Here is a 22,163-nt window from a genome sequence, read left to right on the forward strand (position 1 = left end):
CTCACTAGGGGGCGCTACAACGGTTATTAATGGTAACGTTTAACGCGCACGGGTAAAATCGTAATGTGATATTATGAATAACCAACCACCCTGGGTTAAGATGTGGGCTGTTGAGTCAATCACTATTAGTTTTACTCATAATACTTATGTATTTATTTGCATGCATACATGTGCTGCCCTCCCGCTACATGAACAAAACTGGGAGATCATGGTTCAATGTTAACAGAAGCGTCATCGCGTCATATAGGTTTCACTCTGGGGATCACATGACCAGCAGGTGCAGGATTTTGAAATGCATGCTGGGACTTGAGCGTCTTCTTGACTCTTCATGTCATCAGCAGACTGAAAACATATTCTGATGATTTTCAGACTCATACTGTGCTTAGTTTACCACGTTTACCTTCAATTGAAGAAGAAAAACAAATGCAAAAAATGATTGGTGCTTAGATTTTTGATTTGTTCTGTCACAAATGAACAATTGACAGCAGTGAACACTGAACAAATGAAGCGGACACGTTTAAAAACATTATTATTTATTAAAATACATGTCTCTCTCAAAGGTGTAGAGTAAGAAACGACAAAAATAACGTTACAGTGTTTCCAGAGTAGTCAGTGAGGAGAAGAAAGTACACCTGAGAAAAGAATATTGTGTACAGAAGTCCAGCAGACGAGTGATGAGGTATATAAATGTAGAGGAGGAGGAACTGCACAACCCAGGTACACAACTACATGACAAACAGTCACATGATTCGTACAAAAGCACATGATATTTTAACATGTATCTCAGCAGGATCATCAACAACTCTGATGATCCTGCTACACTGACAGAATAAAATCTTTGGTGAGCAGGAATAAAAATAAAAATAAAATAAAACTGCAGAACATTCAATTTTCAATTTTCTCGGAATCAATAAATAAAACAAGTACCATTACAGACGAAATGTTGCAACCACATGTCCATAAAATGCTATTAAGACGAAGTAAAAAAAAAAAGCTTTGGAGACAGGATATGTCTTCCACTTCCAAAGTTACTTACCCAAAGTGTTTTTGAGTTCTTCAGTGCTGCATATCCAACCATGAGGAAGGCCAGTTATGGCTTAAAAAAAAACTTCACTGACAGATTCACCCATGATTGGAGCCACAACACAATGTATTTGTAGTTTGAGATTCACTCCTTACAGAAAGTAGATAGTGATGAGAATAAAGTATTGTTCCATTACAGGTGAAAACCGATACATTCATCTTCAGAACGGCTGCCATACATTTAAACTCCAACTGAAGACCTGTGGTTCTGTGTGACCACATTTATGCTGCGGTGACATGATTTAAGAGGACTTCTTCTGGGAGCTTCCTCAAAGGTCCCTCAGACTTCAGTCCCTGTCCTCCGTCTCCAGAGCTCAACCAGTTTTTCCAGCCATAAACTCGCCTCGCTATTCTCCTTCAGTTTCTACCGAGGAGAACCTCTACCGAGGTTTGCTGTCATTCAGCATCAGATCAGGCTTGTTCTCACAGTCAGCGGCTTGTGTGTCCTGCACTGCTGGACGTTTTCTCCCTTTGCAGACTGCTCCATCAAGCTCCAGTTGGTCCCGTGAGCCTCAAGCATTGAGGCACTGACAAAGCTAGAAGTATAACAAGGCTACTTCCATGCCCTTTAGCATGACTTCAAAGGGGGGAAAAAGGAAAATCAACCTGAGTACTCGAGGGCAGAAGACATCAAAAGCTGGACTGAAGTGACCTTCCTCTGCCCTGACCTTAGGCGTGTAGCCATGAGAAAATGTTCCTTGGTCCTGACCTTTATCTGACCTTAAAACAAGTTAAGCAATTGATTCCACATTCCTCTTATTGCCAACAGGACAAGTCGTGACGTCAACTTATGAAGTTCTGGATCCTGACCTTCCATGAGGATCCCAGACAAAAGGAGCAAGATCTACTCACATCCATATATGGATGTGAAACCTCGAGCCACTCCTCATTGCAGCTGGCTCGTCCAGTTCCCTTTCACCAAACTGGCTAGCTTCAGTCAAACGTGTAGCCTTTGCGTCATGTGACCACAGTCCTGTTGTCCATCAGATATAGCAAATGTTCTCCTGAGCAGATTCTACTGGCCTGAATGTGCAGTTGGCTAGTAACTGTCATTTGTTATGATTCTCATCTGAATTAATCTGAGTTAAAATAAACAATGATAATTCCAGTAAGAGGATGCCACTGAAGTGCCTTCGCTAGGTCCATACATTCCAGGTACTGGCAGCCTTTAGTGCAACATGTGTTGTATTACAGCGAGCTCCACAGCAGGATCAGTGTGTCTCCAGTACATCCAGTGAAATGACTCAGTACTATCTCCTTAGAAACCGCCTTCACCTTTGCCTTGCGTGTTGCTCCAATCCTGCATCACCAGGCATTTTCAGCTCAGTCCACAAACAAATCCAGGAGGCCAGCCAGCTGCCTTCAGTGTAACCGTAGCAACCCCAGTCGCCATCAGAGGTCACCTTTGGCCGCGCGAGAGCCTACGGTTCCACATTCCACGTCTCGAGTGAAAATAGTGGTAGAAGTTCCTTAAGTAGAGCCTCTCCACTTCCAGGCCAGCCTGAAGAATCCTGAAACAAAGCGGAGGACTTTCAGTCTCAGATCCAGTAATTGTTATTGATTGTCAGTGACCACATCGGGCATCAAGGATGCTGAGCTGAAGAGGCACACAATCCAATAAGCCTGCCAAACGGTGACCTGTCAGGTTAACAGGAGAAGTCTTATGGGCGTTTTCACACAGCGGGTTCTGTCTGGAGACACAGCTCTTTCAGCTCAGAAGTCCGAGATGTGAACACAAGCCAGTCAGGTTTTGGCTGTGGAATTGATCCCGGCTGGAGACCTGCACTTCGTCTCTGGAAACACTCAGCGGGTGGTGAGATTCTCTGGCGACTCGATGCTAGATGCCGGAAACTATGTGTATAGCGTGTCTCCACACAAACATGATAAATGCCGGGCAGCAAAGGGTCTGATCGCGGTCTGGGTGCACAACATCATTCAAAAACAACTTCACAAACTCCACCAACACAGCTGGGAGCTGCAGGAAAACACACGTTTTCGCCTTTATTAGGCTGATAAACCTCTGATTTTATTAACAGACAGATTTGCTGAAATGAATAATGATGCTGCGCTCTGCAGCAAATGTTTTCACTGCCGTGATGTGGCCGCAGCGCAGCTGTCTGCATGAGGACTGTGAAGACGCAGCTTGATTTCCCCCAAGTTACTGAAGATCCCCAGACTATTCATTGATCATTTCCGACGTCTGGATCTGTACTTCAATTATTAAAACCTTCTCGATTGTCAATAATCTCTCTCACTGTGTTCAACGTGTTGTGAGAGCAGCATGGATCAATCAAGACGCTCCGTATTACGCAGCTTGTTTCCTTATAAAATAAACATCACAACACTCTTTCATGGCGGAGGTGCGTCATCAGTTCCTGTCTGAGGTGAGGACGACACGTAGTACTAAGATTTGACAGAAATAAGGTGGCCAACCCGATGGTGGTAAGTAGCTTGTCGCGCGGCTAATGACTTCCTTGAGACGTGGGTCACAAACCAGCTATTTTGCGCAGGGAGCCGCCAGCTGAGGAGGAAAAAAAGGGACATGGCCTGAGGCGCAGAGGTGCAAGGCTGCACAGCAGGGGGCCTTAAGGGCGACTCCCAAATGTGGCTGAACGACCCCCACTGCACTGACAACGAGTGGATCTCTTCCGAGTCTCTGATGAACAATTTGGGAAGGGTCATTGCTGAACACCCATCAGAGTCAGTTTTGGCAGATGCATGCGATGAAATCCGAGAGGAGAAGTGCAAGGAACATTGACCAAAATATATCCTTAAAACACTGTATCACCTCCAAATGGCTCTTTTCTATTGGATGATGAAAGAGATCCATGACATGATGGAAACCAAGCAGAAAATATTTCAGTCCCAATTCAGACCTCTTCTGAATGACTGTCGAAAATCAATAGGAACAATGAACAATTTCACCCTTGTCTCAGACTCAGCACTGCTTTAACCATCTCAGGTGCAGGTTGCATCTCATGGAGGAAAAACTGGGGTTACCTGTCCAGGAGTTCCCAGTCCTCTCCTCCCCATCGCTCCCTGAATTCCTTGGTGTTCATCCCTCCGGCCTGGTCCAGGTCTGACTTGTAGATGGCCAACAGACCGAAACCATTCACCTCCCAGTAGCCTGCCACAAGAGAAACCACTGTTTGATTTCCAGTTGTATTTTTATATTTATTTAATTCACGCAAGTCCACAACTATCATTTGACTCATTGGAAATTTGACTTAAAGAAATTAGTTACAGATCTTGAAAACCAAGTCACATTCATTCCAAACAAAATTAAAATGACACCGACTGACACGCCTTCTCTGAGTCGGGGAAACACATATAACATGGCATTGTGTTTTAGGAGGACGGACTGCGACGCAGCAACCTGATCCATTGAGACTGAGCTGGGTGAGGCCACGTCTGAGTACCTTTGGGATGACAACAAAGCATGCATGGAGGCTTTTGAAAGAGAGTCTTGTGATAGTGGTTTCTTTAATGAAAGAGACGAGGTGGGGGATGTTTGTCGGGGAACAACCTAGGAAATATTTGAAAACTCATGAGCCTAGTTTAAATACCACAGTTGTGCTGTACATACATATTATTTCAGGAGTGAACTATTCACTTTTATGATTTTTACAGTTTTCAAGCTATTTAAAACCATTTTAGAAACATTATTTTCATGCTAAATATGTGTGGAAAATTATTTCCCACACATGTTTAGCATGAAAAAGGCTTGAAGGGTGGCTTTAACTGAACAATCTTATCAGCTGATGTTGTCCGGATCTTTGACTAACCACAGGAAATGTACTGAGGCGTTTGACCCCTTTATGCACTTCAGACCTCTAAACCACTTCCAGTGAATGCAAAAAGGAAGCACAATGATTCTTAAAGAAATATTTATAGCTGTAACCATGCGCTAATTGAACACTTGCAAAAGTAAAACAATAAATAAAGCACCCCTATATCCGAGTTTTAGATCATAATCATTGATCTATTTTGATGGTAGATTACATTGTTGGAGTAATCGGCAGGTCGTCATGGGTTAACTGCTCTACTTTAGCTGCTTCACCGCTGGCTGACTATCTGTCTATCTATCGGTGTCTGTCTCTCTCACTCTCTCTGGAACACCGTAACATCATGCAATAGGCCTCTGGGGGACAGTAAATCATCCTTGTGTGAATAAAGTGGATGTTAAACAATGACATCTCCCTGCTTTGTGCACACACACCTGAACTCCACTGTAGCATTGCACAGTCTGGTGATGCCCGAGTGCGGTGTTTCACAGCTTTGTGGATTCTTGGTCTATTCTATTTCTTATTCTTTTCTACTCTACTCTACTCTACTCATTTTTGTAGATTATGTAATGTAGACTCAAAACAAAAAAGTGTTTTTTTTATGTTTAACCAGTGAAATTCACACTGGGGCACTGCCTATTAATAAGAAATAAATGAAATATGTCCGGTGACGCCCTTGGCCTTTTTGTTGTTCTGGCAATGAGTGTGAGAAATTCAGTGGCTTCTACAATGCAGCAGAAGTCTCCATTCCCACTCTTCTAGCCCTCTCAAAGTAGAATGAAGATTGTATTCTATAATCACAGCTTGTCTCAACCTGCACTGTTTTGTAATATTGCATCTAATATTCTTGATGCTCATTACAGAGCTGCTCTACTGTACCTTTGGCCTCAGCTGGTGTAGCTCCACAGTCTAGCCTCATGACGATGGGAGCGAAGGCCATGTATCCTTCCACACAATGTTTCCGAATGGTGTCAATGATGGACGGAGGAAAATGGATGTGAAGGTCGCAGAGAAACACGATGCTGTGAGGATCCTAAAAGAGAGTGACGCCTCAGTTTGATTTATTTATAGACCTTTACTCAGCGTGATAAAGGAGAAGCTGCTCACTTTTATCAGATCCACACCCGCTTGAAGACCTGCAGCTCTTTGGAAATTCCCATCCAGATTGACGTACTGGTGACTGACACACAACACAGCAGAAAATGTTTTTTTCAGATAACAAGCCCCAGAAGAACGGGAACAAGCCTGTTTACCTGGGCAAAGAGGATTTCTCCAGGGCCTCCCTCACATCCAGGTCAGTGCTGTAGTAGTCAGAAATGATGAGGTTGAAGTTGCTGTCTCCCGTTACTTTGAAGATCTCCTCAAGGTCACGAATCAATTGCAGAACCCACCGGGCCTGGTTCTTTACTAAGAGAGAGAGAGAAGTGTCTTGACACATCATAAACACATTTCATTCTGAAATCATTTCATCTCCACAAACTTAAGTTAAAGAACAGTTGACACAAGAAAGATGTTCAAACCTGGCACGATGAAGTGGACAGTGGCCTTGGGATTCCAGCTGAATCCGACTGGGTCGCACAAGATCATCTCGGGCTGCTGGAAATCGAGCCTGCTGTTGCGCTCTTTGAGGTTCATCATGGGTACTGACTGCAGAATGTAGATGTAGTGTGAGAGACGCAGCAGATTTCCACTTCTGTCTTTCAGCTCCAGCTCCAGGAGGTAGCGGGCACCCCGGACCATGTCCATGTGCTTTTCAACGTTGACCACTTGCACCAGAGTGAACGTCCTGCAGAGAGATAAAAAAATCAATTCTTGTTTGTTTACAAGCTTAACCAACTTAACCACCAGTCATGAAATAAACTAGACACGTACCAGGGGTGATTCTCGTGAAGTTTCTCCATGAAAGTGTTCACGACAAACATGGCGTCACTGGAGGAAAGTTGCAGGTTTCCTGAGACGTTGCACTGCAGGTTGATCCGATCCGATTGATAGCGAGGATTTCTGTTGACCTTAAATGTCCGATTCCAGTTCACCTCCGTGTCAAACACCAGCGCCCGCTCTTTCTTAGCCTCCCACTCGTCGTCCTCGACGTCTTCGTTCTCGTTGAAGTCATCCTCGTCTCCATCGTTCCAAAGGTCCCATTTTTTAAACTGGCGTGCTTTTGTGACTCCTTCTCCCTCGTGCGCCGAGTTCCTCTCGTTTAATGGATACGCTCTGTGGCTTGAGTTGCCCTTTTTCAGGGGAACATCATGAATGTCTTTTTTGGGAGGCAGCAAAGGCGTTGCTGCTCGCTCCTGGTTCAACTTAATGAACCTCTCCCTCTTCTTCTTTTTTGGAACTGGAGGGTTCGGATCCAACAATGGGATCCGATTATCAACGATTTCCAAAACATGAGACTTCTGATCCTTTTCAGGAACATCTGCCGCCTGCTTTGATTTGACAGCTCCTCTTTCCCTGGCTTCTTCTAGCTCACTGTTCCCTCCCACTTTTGCCTTTTGTGTCTGTGCCGCCTTTAGCACTCCTTTCTTTTTGTCCCTCATCCTTTTAACAGAATTCCGCTCCTTAATTTGATTCTGTCTTGGCTTCTTTGTGGACAACACTTGTGGTTCTGCTTGCTTCTGCGGCCGTGGCTTTAAAACACCTTCAATGTCTGGTCTTTTCTTCTGCAAATCCAATTTAATATCATTAGCTGAGGAGTTCTTCTTTGCATTATTTGATTCTTGACCCTCCACGGAAAATATTTTCCTCCTTCGCTTAAAGACATAGTCGTCGTAATCATCGCCATAGTCTGACAAGACGTCATTTTTCATCTCCTTCCGTTCATCTTCCTTGGTTCTAACATCGTCTTCATCATCGATCTTGTTTTTAGTGGTCGACTGTCTTCTCTGGAAACCAAAATCTGACAGGAACCAGAAGACAAGAGTCAAATCACTTGTATTACAATATGAAATATTGTAATAGAGAGGATGACATACTCCAATCATAGTCATATATGTTGCGATCCTGAGGGAAATCTGACTTGTCCATGGTCATGTATCTTGAGAAGCGATAGCTGAAAAGAAAGTGATGAAGCTTGTTTGATTCACTGAACAAGTAGACACACCTTTTCAGGTGGAAAAATGAAAGTGGAAAAGAAAGATTTAAGAACACTAGGTGGAACAGTTCCGAAAATGCAGTATGAATTAGACTGATAGGGCCAACGTTAGAGGAGAACCAGTGTGATGAGAACAAGCAGGACCTTACAGCTGAAACAGACACCTGCCCCCACCCACATCTACGACGCTGAGCATGTGTCTAGCTTCAACTTCTATGGAGTCCACACAGTGTGTTAGCAGCAGTGTCCTATGTTATCACCAACAAGGCACAACAACAGCTCTACCTCCTACGGAGCCCCCAAAAATGTCTCAGGATCCTGCTGGACCTTCACCGCTGCATCACTAAGAGCATGTGGTAAAGCAGCATGACAGAGGCAGTCACACTTCTGAGGCACCAGCACAAACACCCTCATCTGCACTCATGTATCTTAGTACTTCCTTTCCAGTTGTATTTAAATTATTTCTTTTTTATTTTGTACCTCCAATTTAGTCATGTACATTACGGCTGTGTATTGGCAGGTATCTTACCATACGATACATATCCTGATACATGAGTAATGATGCGATACATTGCTATATATTGCAACACTCCAAGTTCAGCAATATATTATAATAATATAATAATATATAAGAACCATCATTTTAATGGTTGCAAAATCACAATGCAGTCCAATATCATGCGCATGAAACAAGTTTATTGCTATCACAGGAGACTTAAATTTCGCAGTCCCACAGTGGAATAAACAGCTCCCCTAGACAAAATAACTGCAGTGTACTGATAGAAAACAGTACTAAAACACATCACAAATGTCACAGCATATCCAAGTATCTTTGTGTTTAATATTGATACAACCGATTTAAAATATCAAGACAATATCACACAATCAAGTTTCTGTTTATACAGTATATATCATCTTTGCACCAGTTGGTTGAGCGCTAGCTGCATTTCATTGACCTGTACCTGCACACTCACCGTACAACTGACTCTGATCTCGCAACTCTTATCTGTAATCTATGCTGCTCTTTCACTAACTACCATAACTCATGTCTGTAGGGGAGAGCTGGAATGAGGCACTAATCCATTACCATTGTTGCTATTCTCTCAAAACTGACTAGACAGGTAAAAAGAGGAAGACAAAGGCTGATGAAGGCAGTGATGAAAGCACGGGTAGAAGGAAGTTTCACTATTCAGTTACTGGCTTTAGAAAAAAAAAATCTTGTCTGCAACTTCTTGCAAACAACTTACGAAGAGAGGTATGGGCTTTCAGGGTAGAAGCAGCTGTTTTCTGTCTCCATGTGCGTGAGCCGTGTGTAGTCGTTGGGGTAGACGTAAGACAGTTGAACCTGCAATGAGAAAGGTGATGTAGATTCACTTCCTCCCACATCTGAGATATTTGAAATGAGAGATATTTGAAATCAGAGCTGCCAGCTATGTGTCTCTTCCAGTGACTGAATCGACCTGACTAATGCCAATGTCAGGTAAAACAGATGGAAAAAGAGCAGGAGCCCGTGTTGTGTGTTCATGGCACAAACCCGCTAAGATTTGCCGCTGGAGTGTCCACGGTGACTACTGAGCTCACCGACAAAGGCAAGCAGTTCTTAGATAATGTCTTGTCTCCAAGTTACGGTTTGTTTTTTAGCTTTATGGTGGTTCTCATGTTAAAACAAAAAGTCTGATGTAGATATGTCATGCACACAGACCAGATTCTAAAGCAAAGAGTTCTCTTTACTGAACTATACCTATTTAGTGAACTTTATGAGTACATTTGTGTAAACAACTTATAGGAATATGAAGGCTGGTTTGTGTACAGTAATTGAGTGTTTATCTTTTTAGTCCACATAATGCAAAAATTTGAAATTCTAACACGCTTTTCTTCTCACATCTGGGCTAACCACATTCAACCCAGGAGTTGTCTCTGGAAGATGATTCTGTTCAGCCATTAGAAATGATATGACTATGACATGACAGAATGTGACTTATCGCACATAATTGATGTCACACTTATTGACCTTTTTTTTTTTTTTTGCTGATGAGAGGGTACCAAAACGTAACATGTTTGGTGTTGGTGAAAGGTTGTTGGTAGTTGATAGCTTTACCTAACTGTTCAACTTTCAGCTCAACTTACTCAATTTTAGTTCTTTATTTCATTATTTGCATTATGATTGCTCACGACTGGCGCGCCATACTATGTTGGGTTAGGTGTCGGCTCTTTTGCAGCATGAAAGGTGGCGACCCTACTCTACAGTCTCCCTCAACAGGCCCTAAGACGGGTGTTTTACACACACTGCTATGTCCTCACTTTTGAATCTTCTACAGGTTTGCAACTATTCCTCTTAGAATGTTACAGAAATATTGACAAACACTAAGAGAAATACATACAAACTCCAGGCCTTGGTAGCGTCGTAGAGGATAGTCTTTAATGGTGTAGCTGGGTTGGTATAAGCATTGAGGCAGAATACCCTGGAGGTACTTTTTATTTACCAATGGAACTGCAAGAAAACAAGTATTACTTTTGCTTCATGGGAAAATGAGTCACACAAACGATAGGAAACCGATTCTCAGTCACAATTCACCTTGGTAGATGTTATCTCGGGGGTCGCTCTTGAGAATGTCTGCGGTGTCACTGCTCCGTTTTGCGATGGTTTGTCGGTGACTCGCAGCTGTCTGTGGTATATGAGCGTTTTCGCCGATGAGCAAAGCGGATTCGTCTGCAATTAGAAACCACAAGGCAACGAAATGAGAGCAATGTCGGAGCGACATGAGGAAACCGCTGAGCACTAAGCGCTAAGCCTGCAAGAAAAAAATAAGTCACACGCTGATCTGTTTTGCTGTGTCATGGAATTGAAACTGAAGATATAAAAACAAAAGCACAGACTTTTCACACTTTGACCCTTGGTGTACTTACTAACGTATAGGGAGATGTGCTTTGATTCGATGATGCTAAACTGGAATTCTCTGTGCAAGAGCTGCCACTGCGTGAAGAAAGACAGCTGATGAAAAGTGGAGAAAAATAAGAGATAAAATCTATTTTTTTGCTACTTACTGCCACCTCCACATGATCAGTCCCTCTGTCATTCTGCTTGTGGAGGATTTCAAAAAAATATCGCCTCTGAGACATGAGCCTGTAAGACAGTATTCAAGATGATTTACTCATGTGCAGGTTTTATAAAAGGAACCACAAAATGAATTTGTCTGTCTTTTTTCATACTCGTTGGATCGGTTAAGCAACCAACCCAGCTTCCTGTCGAATCGCACTTCAACCACAGTGACATGGGGTGAAACTCAGAATGAGTTCTATATTTGCTGTGAGAAGCTTTTTTGAAAAAACATTTTGCACTTCAATGAAATTCGAGCAGAAACTTTTTCAAACACACAACTTTAAGGCATTACCATTGGAAAAAGACTGGAAAAAACATATGAGATTTATGATTGAAAATTGCCAGAACTACTGTGTGGGATAGATTTATTATTTAGTTTTATTGCTGAACTTTGATATCACTATTTCAAAAGGCTGTAGCTGTTAGGGACCAGATTAGATTAGATGGAAGTGTGCTGTACTGTAAAAGATAAAAAAAGTACAACCCACATTTTGGCATGGGAGTAAATACACTCATCTAATTTATATATTATGGCATCAGCAGTTACACAAATCATACCCCTATTTCCACTTTTTTTTAACATTCCAACAGGTGACGTTTGACCATGCCCCTACGAAGTCCCCAAACCTGGTAAAGCAAAGCATCAGTTCCATTATATGCTGCTCGCAGACAGCAAACACACTGGCGGTCACTATTTACTCCACAACTTTCAATCGTAGATTTTAATGTAAAGCAGAAAGTACATCAGACTTCATACTCAGTTTTGTGACTTGACTGTCACAAAAACTTTCACAACGTTCATAATGCGACTGGCTGATTTCAAATGTTGCCCTGTTATATACACAACTCTATATACACATAACTCTATATACGCATAACTGCTAAGATCAGGCGTGGTATAAATAAATAGCAGTATATTGATTATTATCTAGAGTCAGAAGGCTTATGTCCATCTAGGAGGAAGCATGTGATGCTCCAGGGCAGGTTTCCCAGAAAATATCCCAATAGTCACATGATTAAGTTAATGGAATATAACCACCACATCTTGCCCATCTAATGGACAGATCAGACATAAGAGAGCGAGTGTGGTTGGAGGTGAAAGCTGCTTTCTAACAATAAAAACCTCACCTTATTTCACCCCCTGACATTTAATAGTTTGTAAAATGATTCCTCAAGTGAGTCAAATACATTTCCAATCAGCCTGTCAGAACCCAAGGGTGGAAGTCAATAATCTATGTATGTACAAGATGCGTCATGTTCTACCCACAGTGTTGGTTTCGAAGTCTGGCTCGCATATTTATCGAACTCCCCAGGGGCCGTCCATTCTTCACCAGTCTGGAAGCAGCAGAGGATGTGAGTTAAATAGCGAAGAAATCATGAGTCATATAGAACGTTTTTCTGAGATGTAGCTGTGTTAATTTTTTTGCTGTAGCAGGAACACACATCGAATGCATGTTCAAAATAAACCTCATAAATTCAAGTGTGATTTCCGAAATAAAAACTGACAACAGAATCCTTGAACTTGAACATCAGGTTACTGTACAATCCGGACTACAGAGTGCACCAGAACATTAGCTGCTTCCACAAAATTTAAGAAGGATAATAGATGTTATTCATACATAAGCCGCACCGGTCTATAAGCCATGGGCGCAGTGGTGCTGTCTGCACTGGACAAAGGTCAGTGGTGCGCCCAGCTTAAAAATGCATGAGGATCACTTCTAAACTAGTTTACAAAACGGGGCCCAGCATTGAGACTGACTCATGAAACAAACTGGGCAATGTTCCGAACATGAATGATGAACTCCTCCCATCTTTTATTAGCCATCTTATTAGTCAGTGAGTCAGTCAGCTTTCATTGGAATGAACACAGACTGCTGAATCTTGCGTATATATGTACGTAACATGATGGTATTCTTACCGTTCCAACCCAGGCCAGCAACCTTAAGTTAAGTGGAGAGTCATCAGAGCTGAGCCAGAACTCTGAGTTGTCATCCGAGCTCACTGCAAACACAAACTCTCCTGACGGTCCAAATGAACACAAGTTAAGTGAGGACATTTACAGAGGCAGGCTGAATGAATTAGCAGGATTGTGCTGCATACCATCAGAGTGAGGATGCAGGTAACCAAAAATCCTCAGTCCATAGTTGGTCCAATGAGGAGATACAGCAAGTTTCTGGACGGTGGTCCGTGACTGAATAAGGTCGGGAGTGGAGAAATGATTAAATTAATAGGCATTTGAAGTGTTGAAGGAATTAAGGAAACCAACAAAAAATCTGTGTACAGATTCACTAACAGCGAGGTGAGTCAGGACTTACATGAGGGAATAATGGGTAGTGCAAGTTCCGGCGAAGAGCAGTCGTGGAGCTCCCGCACCAGTCCTCAAACACATGCAGATTGGCTTCACCCAGATACTGCAGGTAAACACAGAAGACTATGAGCACAATAGTTTGCTCATGTAAGTAACAACAGCGGTCATAGCTGTCAGTCAATGTTCTCCACAATGTAAAGAGCATGAACTATTGCACGGGTCACCAACAGGTAGCCCACGGGCACCAGGCTGTTACAAAAGGATAATAATAATAATTTACATTTTCTTGTAATAACCATTTTATTATGTTTGATTTTGTTGTATTTTTTTGGTAATTTCTGTGAAAAGTCAGCAATGATCATGCTTTCACAAGTGTGTACTCAACTGATGGTAGCCCTTCGGGTCACACAGTGCCCTTGGAGTAGCTCGCGGTTGGTGACCGCTGAACTATTATTTCAAGACTAAATGTTAGATTTTTTTTGGTGACACTTGCTTGAATAATTTAATGTAAAAAAGAATGTAGCGTTTCTCCTTCCCAAACTTCCTCATAAAAGCCGGAAACACTAGCGAAGAGACGTCTATTGCCGTGTAAAGGTACACCACTGTGACATCTGCCTCTGGGCTATGTCATCGGAGCTGTGTGTGTGTGTGAAGTCTGGTGAGGAGCCATTTGTGGTTCATTATTAGTTCAGTCCTGACCTAGATCAGGCGCTTCAAACTAAAGGCTGTCCGTTGTATAATGACTCACGCCACTTGATCTATGTCGGCCCTTATCTATAGATGAATGAAAGATTCTTGGTTTAGTTCGAGATCAAGCCATTTCCAATTCACTTATTTGTCATCAGCCTCAATACATTCCTTCTTTTGATTTAACCACTGTGTTCCTTCATTCTCTTGTTGCAATTCATCATCTATGAAGTGCAACAAGAGACGACAGGTACATATAAAAACTCAACACCCAGTCAACGTAAACAATACAGCCCTCTATGTTACCCAACAATGCTTCACTTCCTCATTCCAACAAGTGTTTGTCTCATGCCTATAGTGCAGGTGAAACCACTTTAAACTGAGCCTCCTCCTTCTACCTGAACTCTTCTCCTCAACATTTCTGCAAACACTACTCTTGACACCTTATATGGACATGAGCTAAGATTTGTTAACGTAAGCATACACTCACTAGAAACATCAACAGAATGGGATTTTCGCCGTGAGCAGAGATAAAAAGATTAAAAGTGACTGACAGCAGTAATTCCAAACATTGTTCACACATTGCTTATCAGAAAGATTGTTACACATCAGCATGTTTAAAAAATGCAACATGTTTTATTTTGGAAAAACGCACAATCATTTTTTCAAGGTTTTATTTTTGTTAAAATCAAATAGGGATCAATGGGGTGGATTTGGGGTTTAAAGGCCTCAGAACTGAGAGGCAAAACAATTGCAATGGCGCTCAAGACAAGCTTTTCTTATTGTTGTTTATAGAGAAGTGAAAGGTTGGAATTTGATTTGATGCGTCACAAATGAATGACAGCAATGATGGAACGGGAACAACCGTAATTATTCTACTTCCTTGTAGCAGCCACACGGCTCATGTGCTGTTAGTGTCACCCAACAGTAGTCATGAGGTCTAATGATAGTGATCCTTCATATAGAACAAACCTGCCCTCCCCACGAACTGCTCAACTGTACAACAATCGCGAGGCAACACTCTAAAAACACAGCTGCAGTGTGTAGCACATTGTATCCAAGAGTGTGAACTGTGAGTGAGTCGAGCAAGTCCAGGCAGGTAATTTAAGGTTCAAAAAGGGTAAATGACTGTGAGCATGAAGCGACGCACCTCAGCTTTCCAGGGTTGAGGAACGAAGCTGGCTGTCCAAGTACTGGGACTCTCTCCGCTGCTCTGCTCGAGGCTAGCCTTTCCCTTCAGATGGCAACATTAAGGGCATATTTTAATGTTTTCGCTGAGCTGACTGGATTTATTTGAGTCGGCTGCTTACCCTTCCTTGGTTCTGGATGTCATCTTTGGTCACACCTGGAGAGAGAGGTGCAATTTTGTTAGTGTAATGTCCAAATAAATGTCACATTCCAGCCATTTGACGGATGAAATATTACTATTTTTGCGCACATAATGGGTCTTCAAAACAAAAAAAAAGTCGGACATAGAGAAAAAAGTATAGTCAATCTCATTAGTGTCATTTCCCGTGACTTATGGCGGCCAAACCGACATTTTTATGACGGCCATTAAGAAGAGAGAACTGGTCTTAGTGTTTCGCTGGTCATTATATTGTTATTTCTCCCCGACTCTTTAAATCTTTTTCCACGATATCCTCCCTCATTTCTCTCTTTTCTAAATGACAGCACACCAAAACACATTAGCCACACTTGCTTTTATAGACTTGGCCCAACGGGCCCTCTCGCTCCTGACCACGCCCACATCATTTAAGGAGTTTAAAGACTTCTAGAAAGCTCTGGGGAAGCCCTTTAATAAAAGAAAGCTGGGTGTATATTTTGCTCCATCGGGTCGAGCACATTCTTCACTCGGGTCTGTCTTTAGCAGCATGAGTAATTCTAGACTGGCCGTCAGGAAAAATAGCAGAAGACTATTTTTATCTGTCACAACCTACAAGACCACGAACATCTTCCTCCTGCAGCAGCAGGCTCAGAAATACATCTCAGACGCAGAATCACATAACAACTTTCACATGCTTCACTGCTTTCTTTATTCTTGTTAAAGCAATACTCTTTATTCAGCAGTGAAATATCCACTCTGACAATCCATAACTGTGCCAATGAGCACAGTAAAGTATTTATAATCGGATGTATTATCAACACTTTAAATTAAAATGCAAATGGGAAACATTTGCATCATGTTCATGATCTCCCTCTCTATGGTTGCTACACAGTTAGCAAACCACAAGGATGCAGTAGTTTAGCTTCCACTCACTGAAGCTAAGAATCTATTTACAATTAGATTTATAATATGGTACCGTGAAGTCAGCAAAACACCACATTGTTTTCACCACAGTGTGTGAAAGCAACGTGCCAACATCCGGGTGAGGGAAAGCAGGTGTGGGGAGACAGCAGCTGACAACAGTCTGTGAAACCAGTTTTGATATTTACAAGTGCGGGTGACACCTTTGTGACACTTGAGCCTCACGGTGAATCAGTATTCTGTTTAATTGACAATCACAGCAAAGGTTTTTTGTGGATTTTGGATCATGAGTTATGCAGCTAAATCCAAACCGGACTGACCAAGATGCTGAAAGAGGCAAAGGCACAACAAAAAAATGTAAATAGCAAAGAAGATCTGCAAAACTGGAGACGCAGTGATGGATGAGCTTAGATAAATTTCATCTATTTTATGTTGTATCTTAGATTTGATTCGATTCGATTTTAGATTTGCCACAGCAGCAAACATTGAAGACATCTTTTTGTAAAGAGCAGTAAATCCCTGACAATTACAGTAAATCTAATACAAACAAACAGGACGAAATGAAAAAGAAAAAATGTCAGGAAAAGTTATAATAATAATCATAAAATAAATACTGGAGAAAAAAGTAAAAGCTGTAATGGACTTTAAAAAGATGGATGAATCACATAATAATAATAAAAAAAACACTATATTAAAAGGAAATAAATAATTTTAAAAAATGAGTGACGGCACACATAAAAAAAAAAGACATAAATGTGATTTATAGAGGAATGAACTAGATACTGCAACAAGTAAGCCATGCGTTTGATGTGTTCACAGCCTGATTAAAGAAAAAGAAAAACACCTGGGTGATTAAATTTCCGCTAGTCAAACAAGGAAGCCAGTTCCTCTCCAACACCATTGCACCTTGTCTTCATTTTGACATTTATTAACTGCTGTACCTTGCTCTACTAGGACCCACGTGATTTGCATGCTGGAAAAACAAGCGGTCCCTTAAGGATCTACGTCTCCTTCCCTGGTAACTGAGGTTGCTAGTCTGAGTCCTGAACCAATCCCTTTGTCACAGTGGAGAGTTGACAGGCGAGTCCTGCTAACCAAATGTTCAATAACTTCTACTGTTATGTATATTTTCAGGGCGAGGCTGATCCAGGTTAGCTAGTAATTATCCAGAGGTAAGGAGAAGCCTTCCCGCTATCTTAGCTGGAGAGGTTTCACCTTCCTCTCTTGCTCGTGGGATGGATTTTGCCTAACAGAGTGAATAAGAGTCAGTTTTTTAATGCACTAATTCAACTCTATTAAGTATTGTTAAATTCTTGTTTGTGTTCAGTTGTGTGGTACTGCTGTTTATTTCTAACCACGAAGCTTCTTTTCAGCCAGTCTCTCACGTGCAAGTCAACATATGCAGAAGTGTGACTTGTGTTCATTCCTTTCATCACCCTTTTCTTGACTGAGTTCCCTGAATCTCAGGTGGTCTCTGCCGGGACAAACAAAGGAATGTATAGACGGGCGAGTCCTGTGTGTCACTTGTTCTTAGGCATGTGTTTACTTGCTGCCTTTTGTTTAAACTAGGCGGGAGTCGCGCTTTTGTTGTTTCTGTACAGATTGTAAAAACAAAACCCACGGCTCCCTCCGTTCTCACAACTGCGCCACGTTCCCATCGCCTCGGCGCTAAACTTCGTGCGACTGCTGTGAAACAGATGCGGAGGTGTCGAGAAGGTAAAGCCAAAGCAGGAAGTGTAGTGAGACAACAAGACCATTTCCTATTTACAGTCAAAACCTGTGACCTCTTGACCTCCTCACCCGCTCTTACCAACCCGCCTCCACTCTAAGCACACACGAAGCATCTATTTAAATTGCGGTTTTGTTTCACCTGCGCTCAGATCGCATTTCTTCGAATCCAGTAGCAGAACCTGAAACTCATGTGCAGGGCAGTCTCTCACAATATTTATCTTCTCTCATGGCCCGTACACAAAAAGGACCAGGTCGTTCCTATGCGCTCAAGAGTGTCCACACGAAACCGCTGTTTCATTTGTGTCTTCATTTCAATGACCAGACCACAACTTTTTGTAAAACAAATCTAAGAAAAAAAAATCAATTGAAATTCAGGAAAAATCAGTTTCCTGACTAGCAAAGTAGAGAGGGCACCCATACTCCAGCAAACTTACTGTGTTAACCCCCAAATAGCAACAGCTTCACGCCTGTTTTAAAGTTATCTGTAGTCATACACAATTACATTTAATATTTTTGTCATTAAAGCAAGATGCAGATGGTACATTAGAGGCTTAGATAATTAATATTGTTCAGTAGTCCAGAATGTATTAAGAAGTATAAGTGACTTTGATTGTTTGTATGCGTTTTTTTTAACAGTACAGTATGTCGCACTTGTCCCGAATATACCAAGTGTTAATGCCTACGGTAAATAAATCGTGTTTAGATGAGACAGAATGTGCCCTGGCTGGAAGTTACGCGAAGCGGTTTTGCGTTTATGTATTTTCAGTGAATTAAAATTCATCACATGACCACAAATTAATACTTTAAAACCCATTTTCACAACACATTAAAACATTCACAGCCACAAAAAGACTACATTTGTGAATGAAATGATGTCTTAATAATCCATTTGGAACTAAAGCAGATCATCCCAGCTCTTGACATTTCTGCACATTATTGTTGTTTTTTTGTAGTATTTATATTATTATTATTATTATGCAGATTACATTATCAGTTTCTACATTGTTTTCTTTGTTTCAACCGTGTTGGTTATCAAGTTGTTGCTTTGTCTATAACTTTAAGGTTTTCGATGCTGCTCTATCAACCAAAACTTCCCCAGTGTGGGAGGAATAAAGGCAGTCTAATCTAATCTAACCTAATTATGAAATCTGATGACAGAGATGGGTCACAGCCAATGAAAAAGAAAGAAAAAGTAAACACGAGACTTTTCAAAGTCTCGAGTTTTCAAACTGACTGTGTCTAATGCCCAAGCTGGCACATTGCTGGCTCCTTCACTGGTCCTGTCTCATTTTCTGCATTAAAATGAAACAGAGATGCTCTTTCTCACTGTTTAACACGCGTAGTGTGAATGTGTTATTACCAGCCTTCTTAAGCTCAACTCAATCAGAAGTTTTTTAAATGTCCCAAATATTTCATTGAAGTTCCTACTGGTTTTAAATGGACTTATGATGTTACATGATGAGTAAGTGTTACATGATGACTGGCCTAGGTGCAGAGAGCTACAAGGAAGTCAAACCTGAGGGCTGGTTCAATGTGTTTAAATATGACAGAACACTTTACAGGAAGACGTTGGCAAAAAAAATACAGTCCTCACTTGCTGACTTAAAGGCGCAAATACACTGAATAAAAAGCCTATGAGCAAGTTAGACAAAATATATTCATGTTGGAGTGTACATGTTTATTTTGAGGTTTGTTCAGGTAAAAAAAAATCAATAGCTGGATATTTGGTGAAGATTGGTGAAGTACATTTATCGTAAACAAGACGTTATTGTCACCAAGATCAGCAGCAAATTTGAGTTTAATGAGGCTTTTGTGTTGCTTGCCCTTGGTGGGAACTATTGGGTTAGTAAACAAACTTCAGAGAGAAGGTCAAGACCTTAATTTGTGCTGAGAGATAACAGCAGCGGTGCACAGCAGGCTTTGAATAAAAATGGGAATCCCGATATCCATGAGCGGAGATTAGAAAATGACTCATCAGTTATTCACACTTATATGGTCTTTGCAAGAGCACAGCACAGTCACACTACTTTCAACCGTTGGGAGGCATTTAGTTAAGAGCTTAAAATCAATAAACAGTAAGAGCAGTTGGTTTGTCTTCTGCTTAACAGAGACACAAGACATTTGCTTAACAGAGAACACTAGGGGACTGTAATAATAATCAATGGCTTTTGGTCCATCCAGGAGTACGACAGGCAAGAGACGCAAAACAAACAGGTTTCACTCCCGAAAACAAAACTTTAAATGTCTAAATAACACTACAAAAAGATAGCTATGGTATCAGCTCAAAACAATGAACACAAAAAGGCCTCTAAAAGCCATTGCTTAAAAGGGATTTACTCTTTTGTGTACGTTTTGAACAAATGTGAACAACTTGAATTTACTTCATAAAAAATCAAGTCAATTATTATTCATTAAAGGGCAGAGGAGGCTGCTCCTGCTCAGGAGGCTGAGGTCCTTCAATGACTTTGTGGCGGCATCAGCCACTTTCGATGGAGTCGTCTGCTGGACAATCCGTATTTCGGAGAGAGACAGAAAGAGGCTGGACAGAAGAGGGCGAGTTCAGTCCCGGGCTGCTCTCCAAGTGGTCATCCACGATGGCCAACCCACCTCACCCCCTCCAGGAGACCCTGATGGCACTAGGCAGCACCTTCAGCTTTTGATGCTCCGATCTATACGTATACTTTTTGTTATTATCTGTATATTATCTATTTACTTATAACTACTCCTATTTTGTTCATTTATTTTGTCATATTTGACTATACATTATGGAGATTTATTAATTTGTCTTGTTTTTTTTTTACTATATGATGAAGCTTTGCGGATGTCTTTGGAGTTTGTTGCATATCTTTAATGCTTTTAGTGTGTGTCACTGTCGTTATTGGCTGCTGTGATATGCTGAATTTCCCGGCTGTGGGACTAATAAAGGCCATCTAATCTAATCTAATCTCATTCTTTGATTTTTTTTATGTCTCATTATTGAGTTAGACTAAATGTCCCCGTCTTTTTAAAGTGTTCACACGAACAGACAAGTGGAGAGAATAAAAGGCAGAAAAAAAATAAAACACAATATGCTCCATTATAACCCCTCTTTGCTGCATAACTAAGTCGTACTTATGGTACTGGAAATTTGAAACATCAATCCTTCACATTCATATCTCTCTAGCTGGACGTGCGCAGGTGCCTGTTGATGCCAAGCCTCCGTTAAACTTCGGTGGGACACACAAGCAAGTGAGAGCGGCCGGTCCAACTCACCGGTCTCCTCGCTCAAAGCTCTGGCCGCAGATATCTCGTTGTAGAAGGCGACTGCTCCCACCAGTAGAATCATCCCGAACACCACATACTTGCTGTTTCGCCTCAGTTTCCTCAGCGGAAACAAAGCTGCGACCATCTTGAAGCACTGGCTCGTAACCTTCTCCCGTGTAAGTCATCAGGAGCGAGTGGCGCGGCTCGCCTCCCGCCGCCTCTCACCCCCACCCCCCGGGGAGCCACTAGCACCGGCTCCCGGTGGCCCCGCGGTCCGTCCTCAGCAGCTCCGACCCGGCCAGAAACACCGCCATAACTCCGTTGAATCTTCACAAGAGTCCAAATCAATTCCGCTCACATCCACCTCCGAACTTCAGGGACACGAAAGTGCACTGTGAGTTTCGGAGGCAACAAGTGGATCGTTTACTACGCAAGAAGTAACCGGAAGGGTAGCGGTATAGATTCAAAATAAAAGCAGTTAGGACGCCAAATTGGCGCGGAAGCTTCCGGTGTTGATTTAACGTTAACAAGTGCGAGGAATGTGAATTCTTCCCACAACGGGCAGCACACAAACATTATTGACATAGACAAAGCAACAACACAACCAACATTGTAGAAACAAGACACCAGAACATCGTGACAAAAAAATGAATACAAAAAATGAAATCAACTCTCTTATTCAAATATTCATTTAGGTGTTATCACCCTTTAGATCTTAAATGGTGTGGTATTTTTGAACATACCAGGGTTAAACATTGCGCAGTTCAGAGTAGTTCAGTGGCGAATGTTGTTTTATTTTGAAAACTTGTCAGTCTTCTCGCGTGTAGCAGCTAACTTGACAATGGCCATTTGCAGGGCGGGCTGATGAGGTCAACACCTACAAATGA

The 22,163-nt window shown here is 41.8% G+C and overlaps 1 protein-coding gene across 1 annotated transcript; it reads right to left on the reverse strand.

The window, feature by feature from the left end:
* Nucleotides 1-528: 528 nt before the first annotated feature.
* b4galnt3b (beta-1,4-N-acetyl-galactosaminyl transferase 3b) lies at nucleotides 529-21,693 on the reverse strand. Its single transcript, XM_053886585.1, has 20 exons — nucleotides 21,286-21,693; nucleotides 15,368-15,402; nucleotides 15,208-15,291; nucleotides 13,378-13,473; nucleotides 13,163-13,253; nucleotides 12,981-13,081; nucleotides 12,330-12,397; nucleotides 11,008-11,086; nucleotides 10,870-10,936; nucleotides 10,538-10,672; nucleotides 10,344-10,453; nucleotides 9,210-9,307; nucleotides 7,844-7,920; nucleotides 6,741-7,767; nucleotides 6,389-6,654; nucleotides 6,122-6,275; nucleotides 5,976-6,048; nucleotides 5,748-5,901; nucleotides 4,084-4,210; nucleotides 529-2,594 (listed from the first exon to the last, which is right to left on the reverse strand). Exons 1-20 carry the CDS (start codon nucleotides 21,419-21,421, stop codon nucleotides 2,483-2,485), a joined length of 3,090 nt encoding a protein of 1,029 aa, XP_053742560.1. The 5' UTR covers nucleotides 21,422-21,693; the 3' UTR covers nucleotides 529-2,482.
* Nucleotides 21,694-22,163: the final 470 nt, after the last annotated feature.

The sequence above is a fragment of the Synchiropus splendidus genome, chromosome 14 (genome assembly GCF_027744825.2).
Source record: "Synchiropus splendidus isolate RoL2022-P1 chromosome 14, RoL_Sspl_1.0, whole genome shotgun sequence".
In the NCBI taxonomy this organism is placed as follows: domain Eukaryota; kingdom Metazoa; phylum Chordata; class Actinopteri; order Syngnathiformes; family Callionymidae; genus Synchiropus; species Synchiropus splendidus.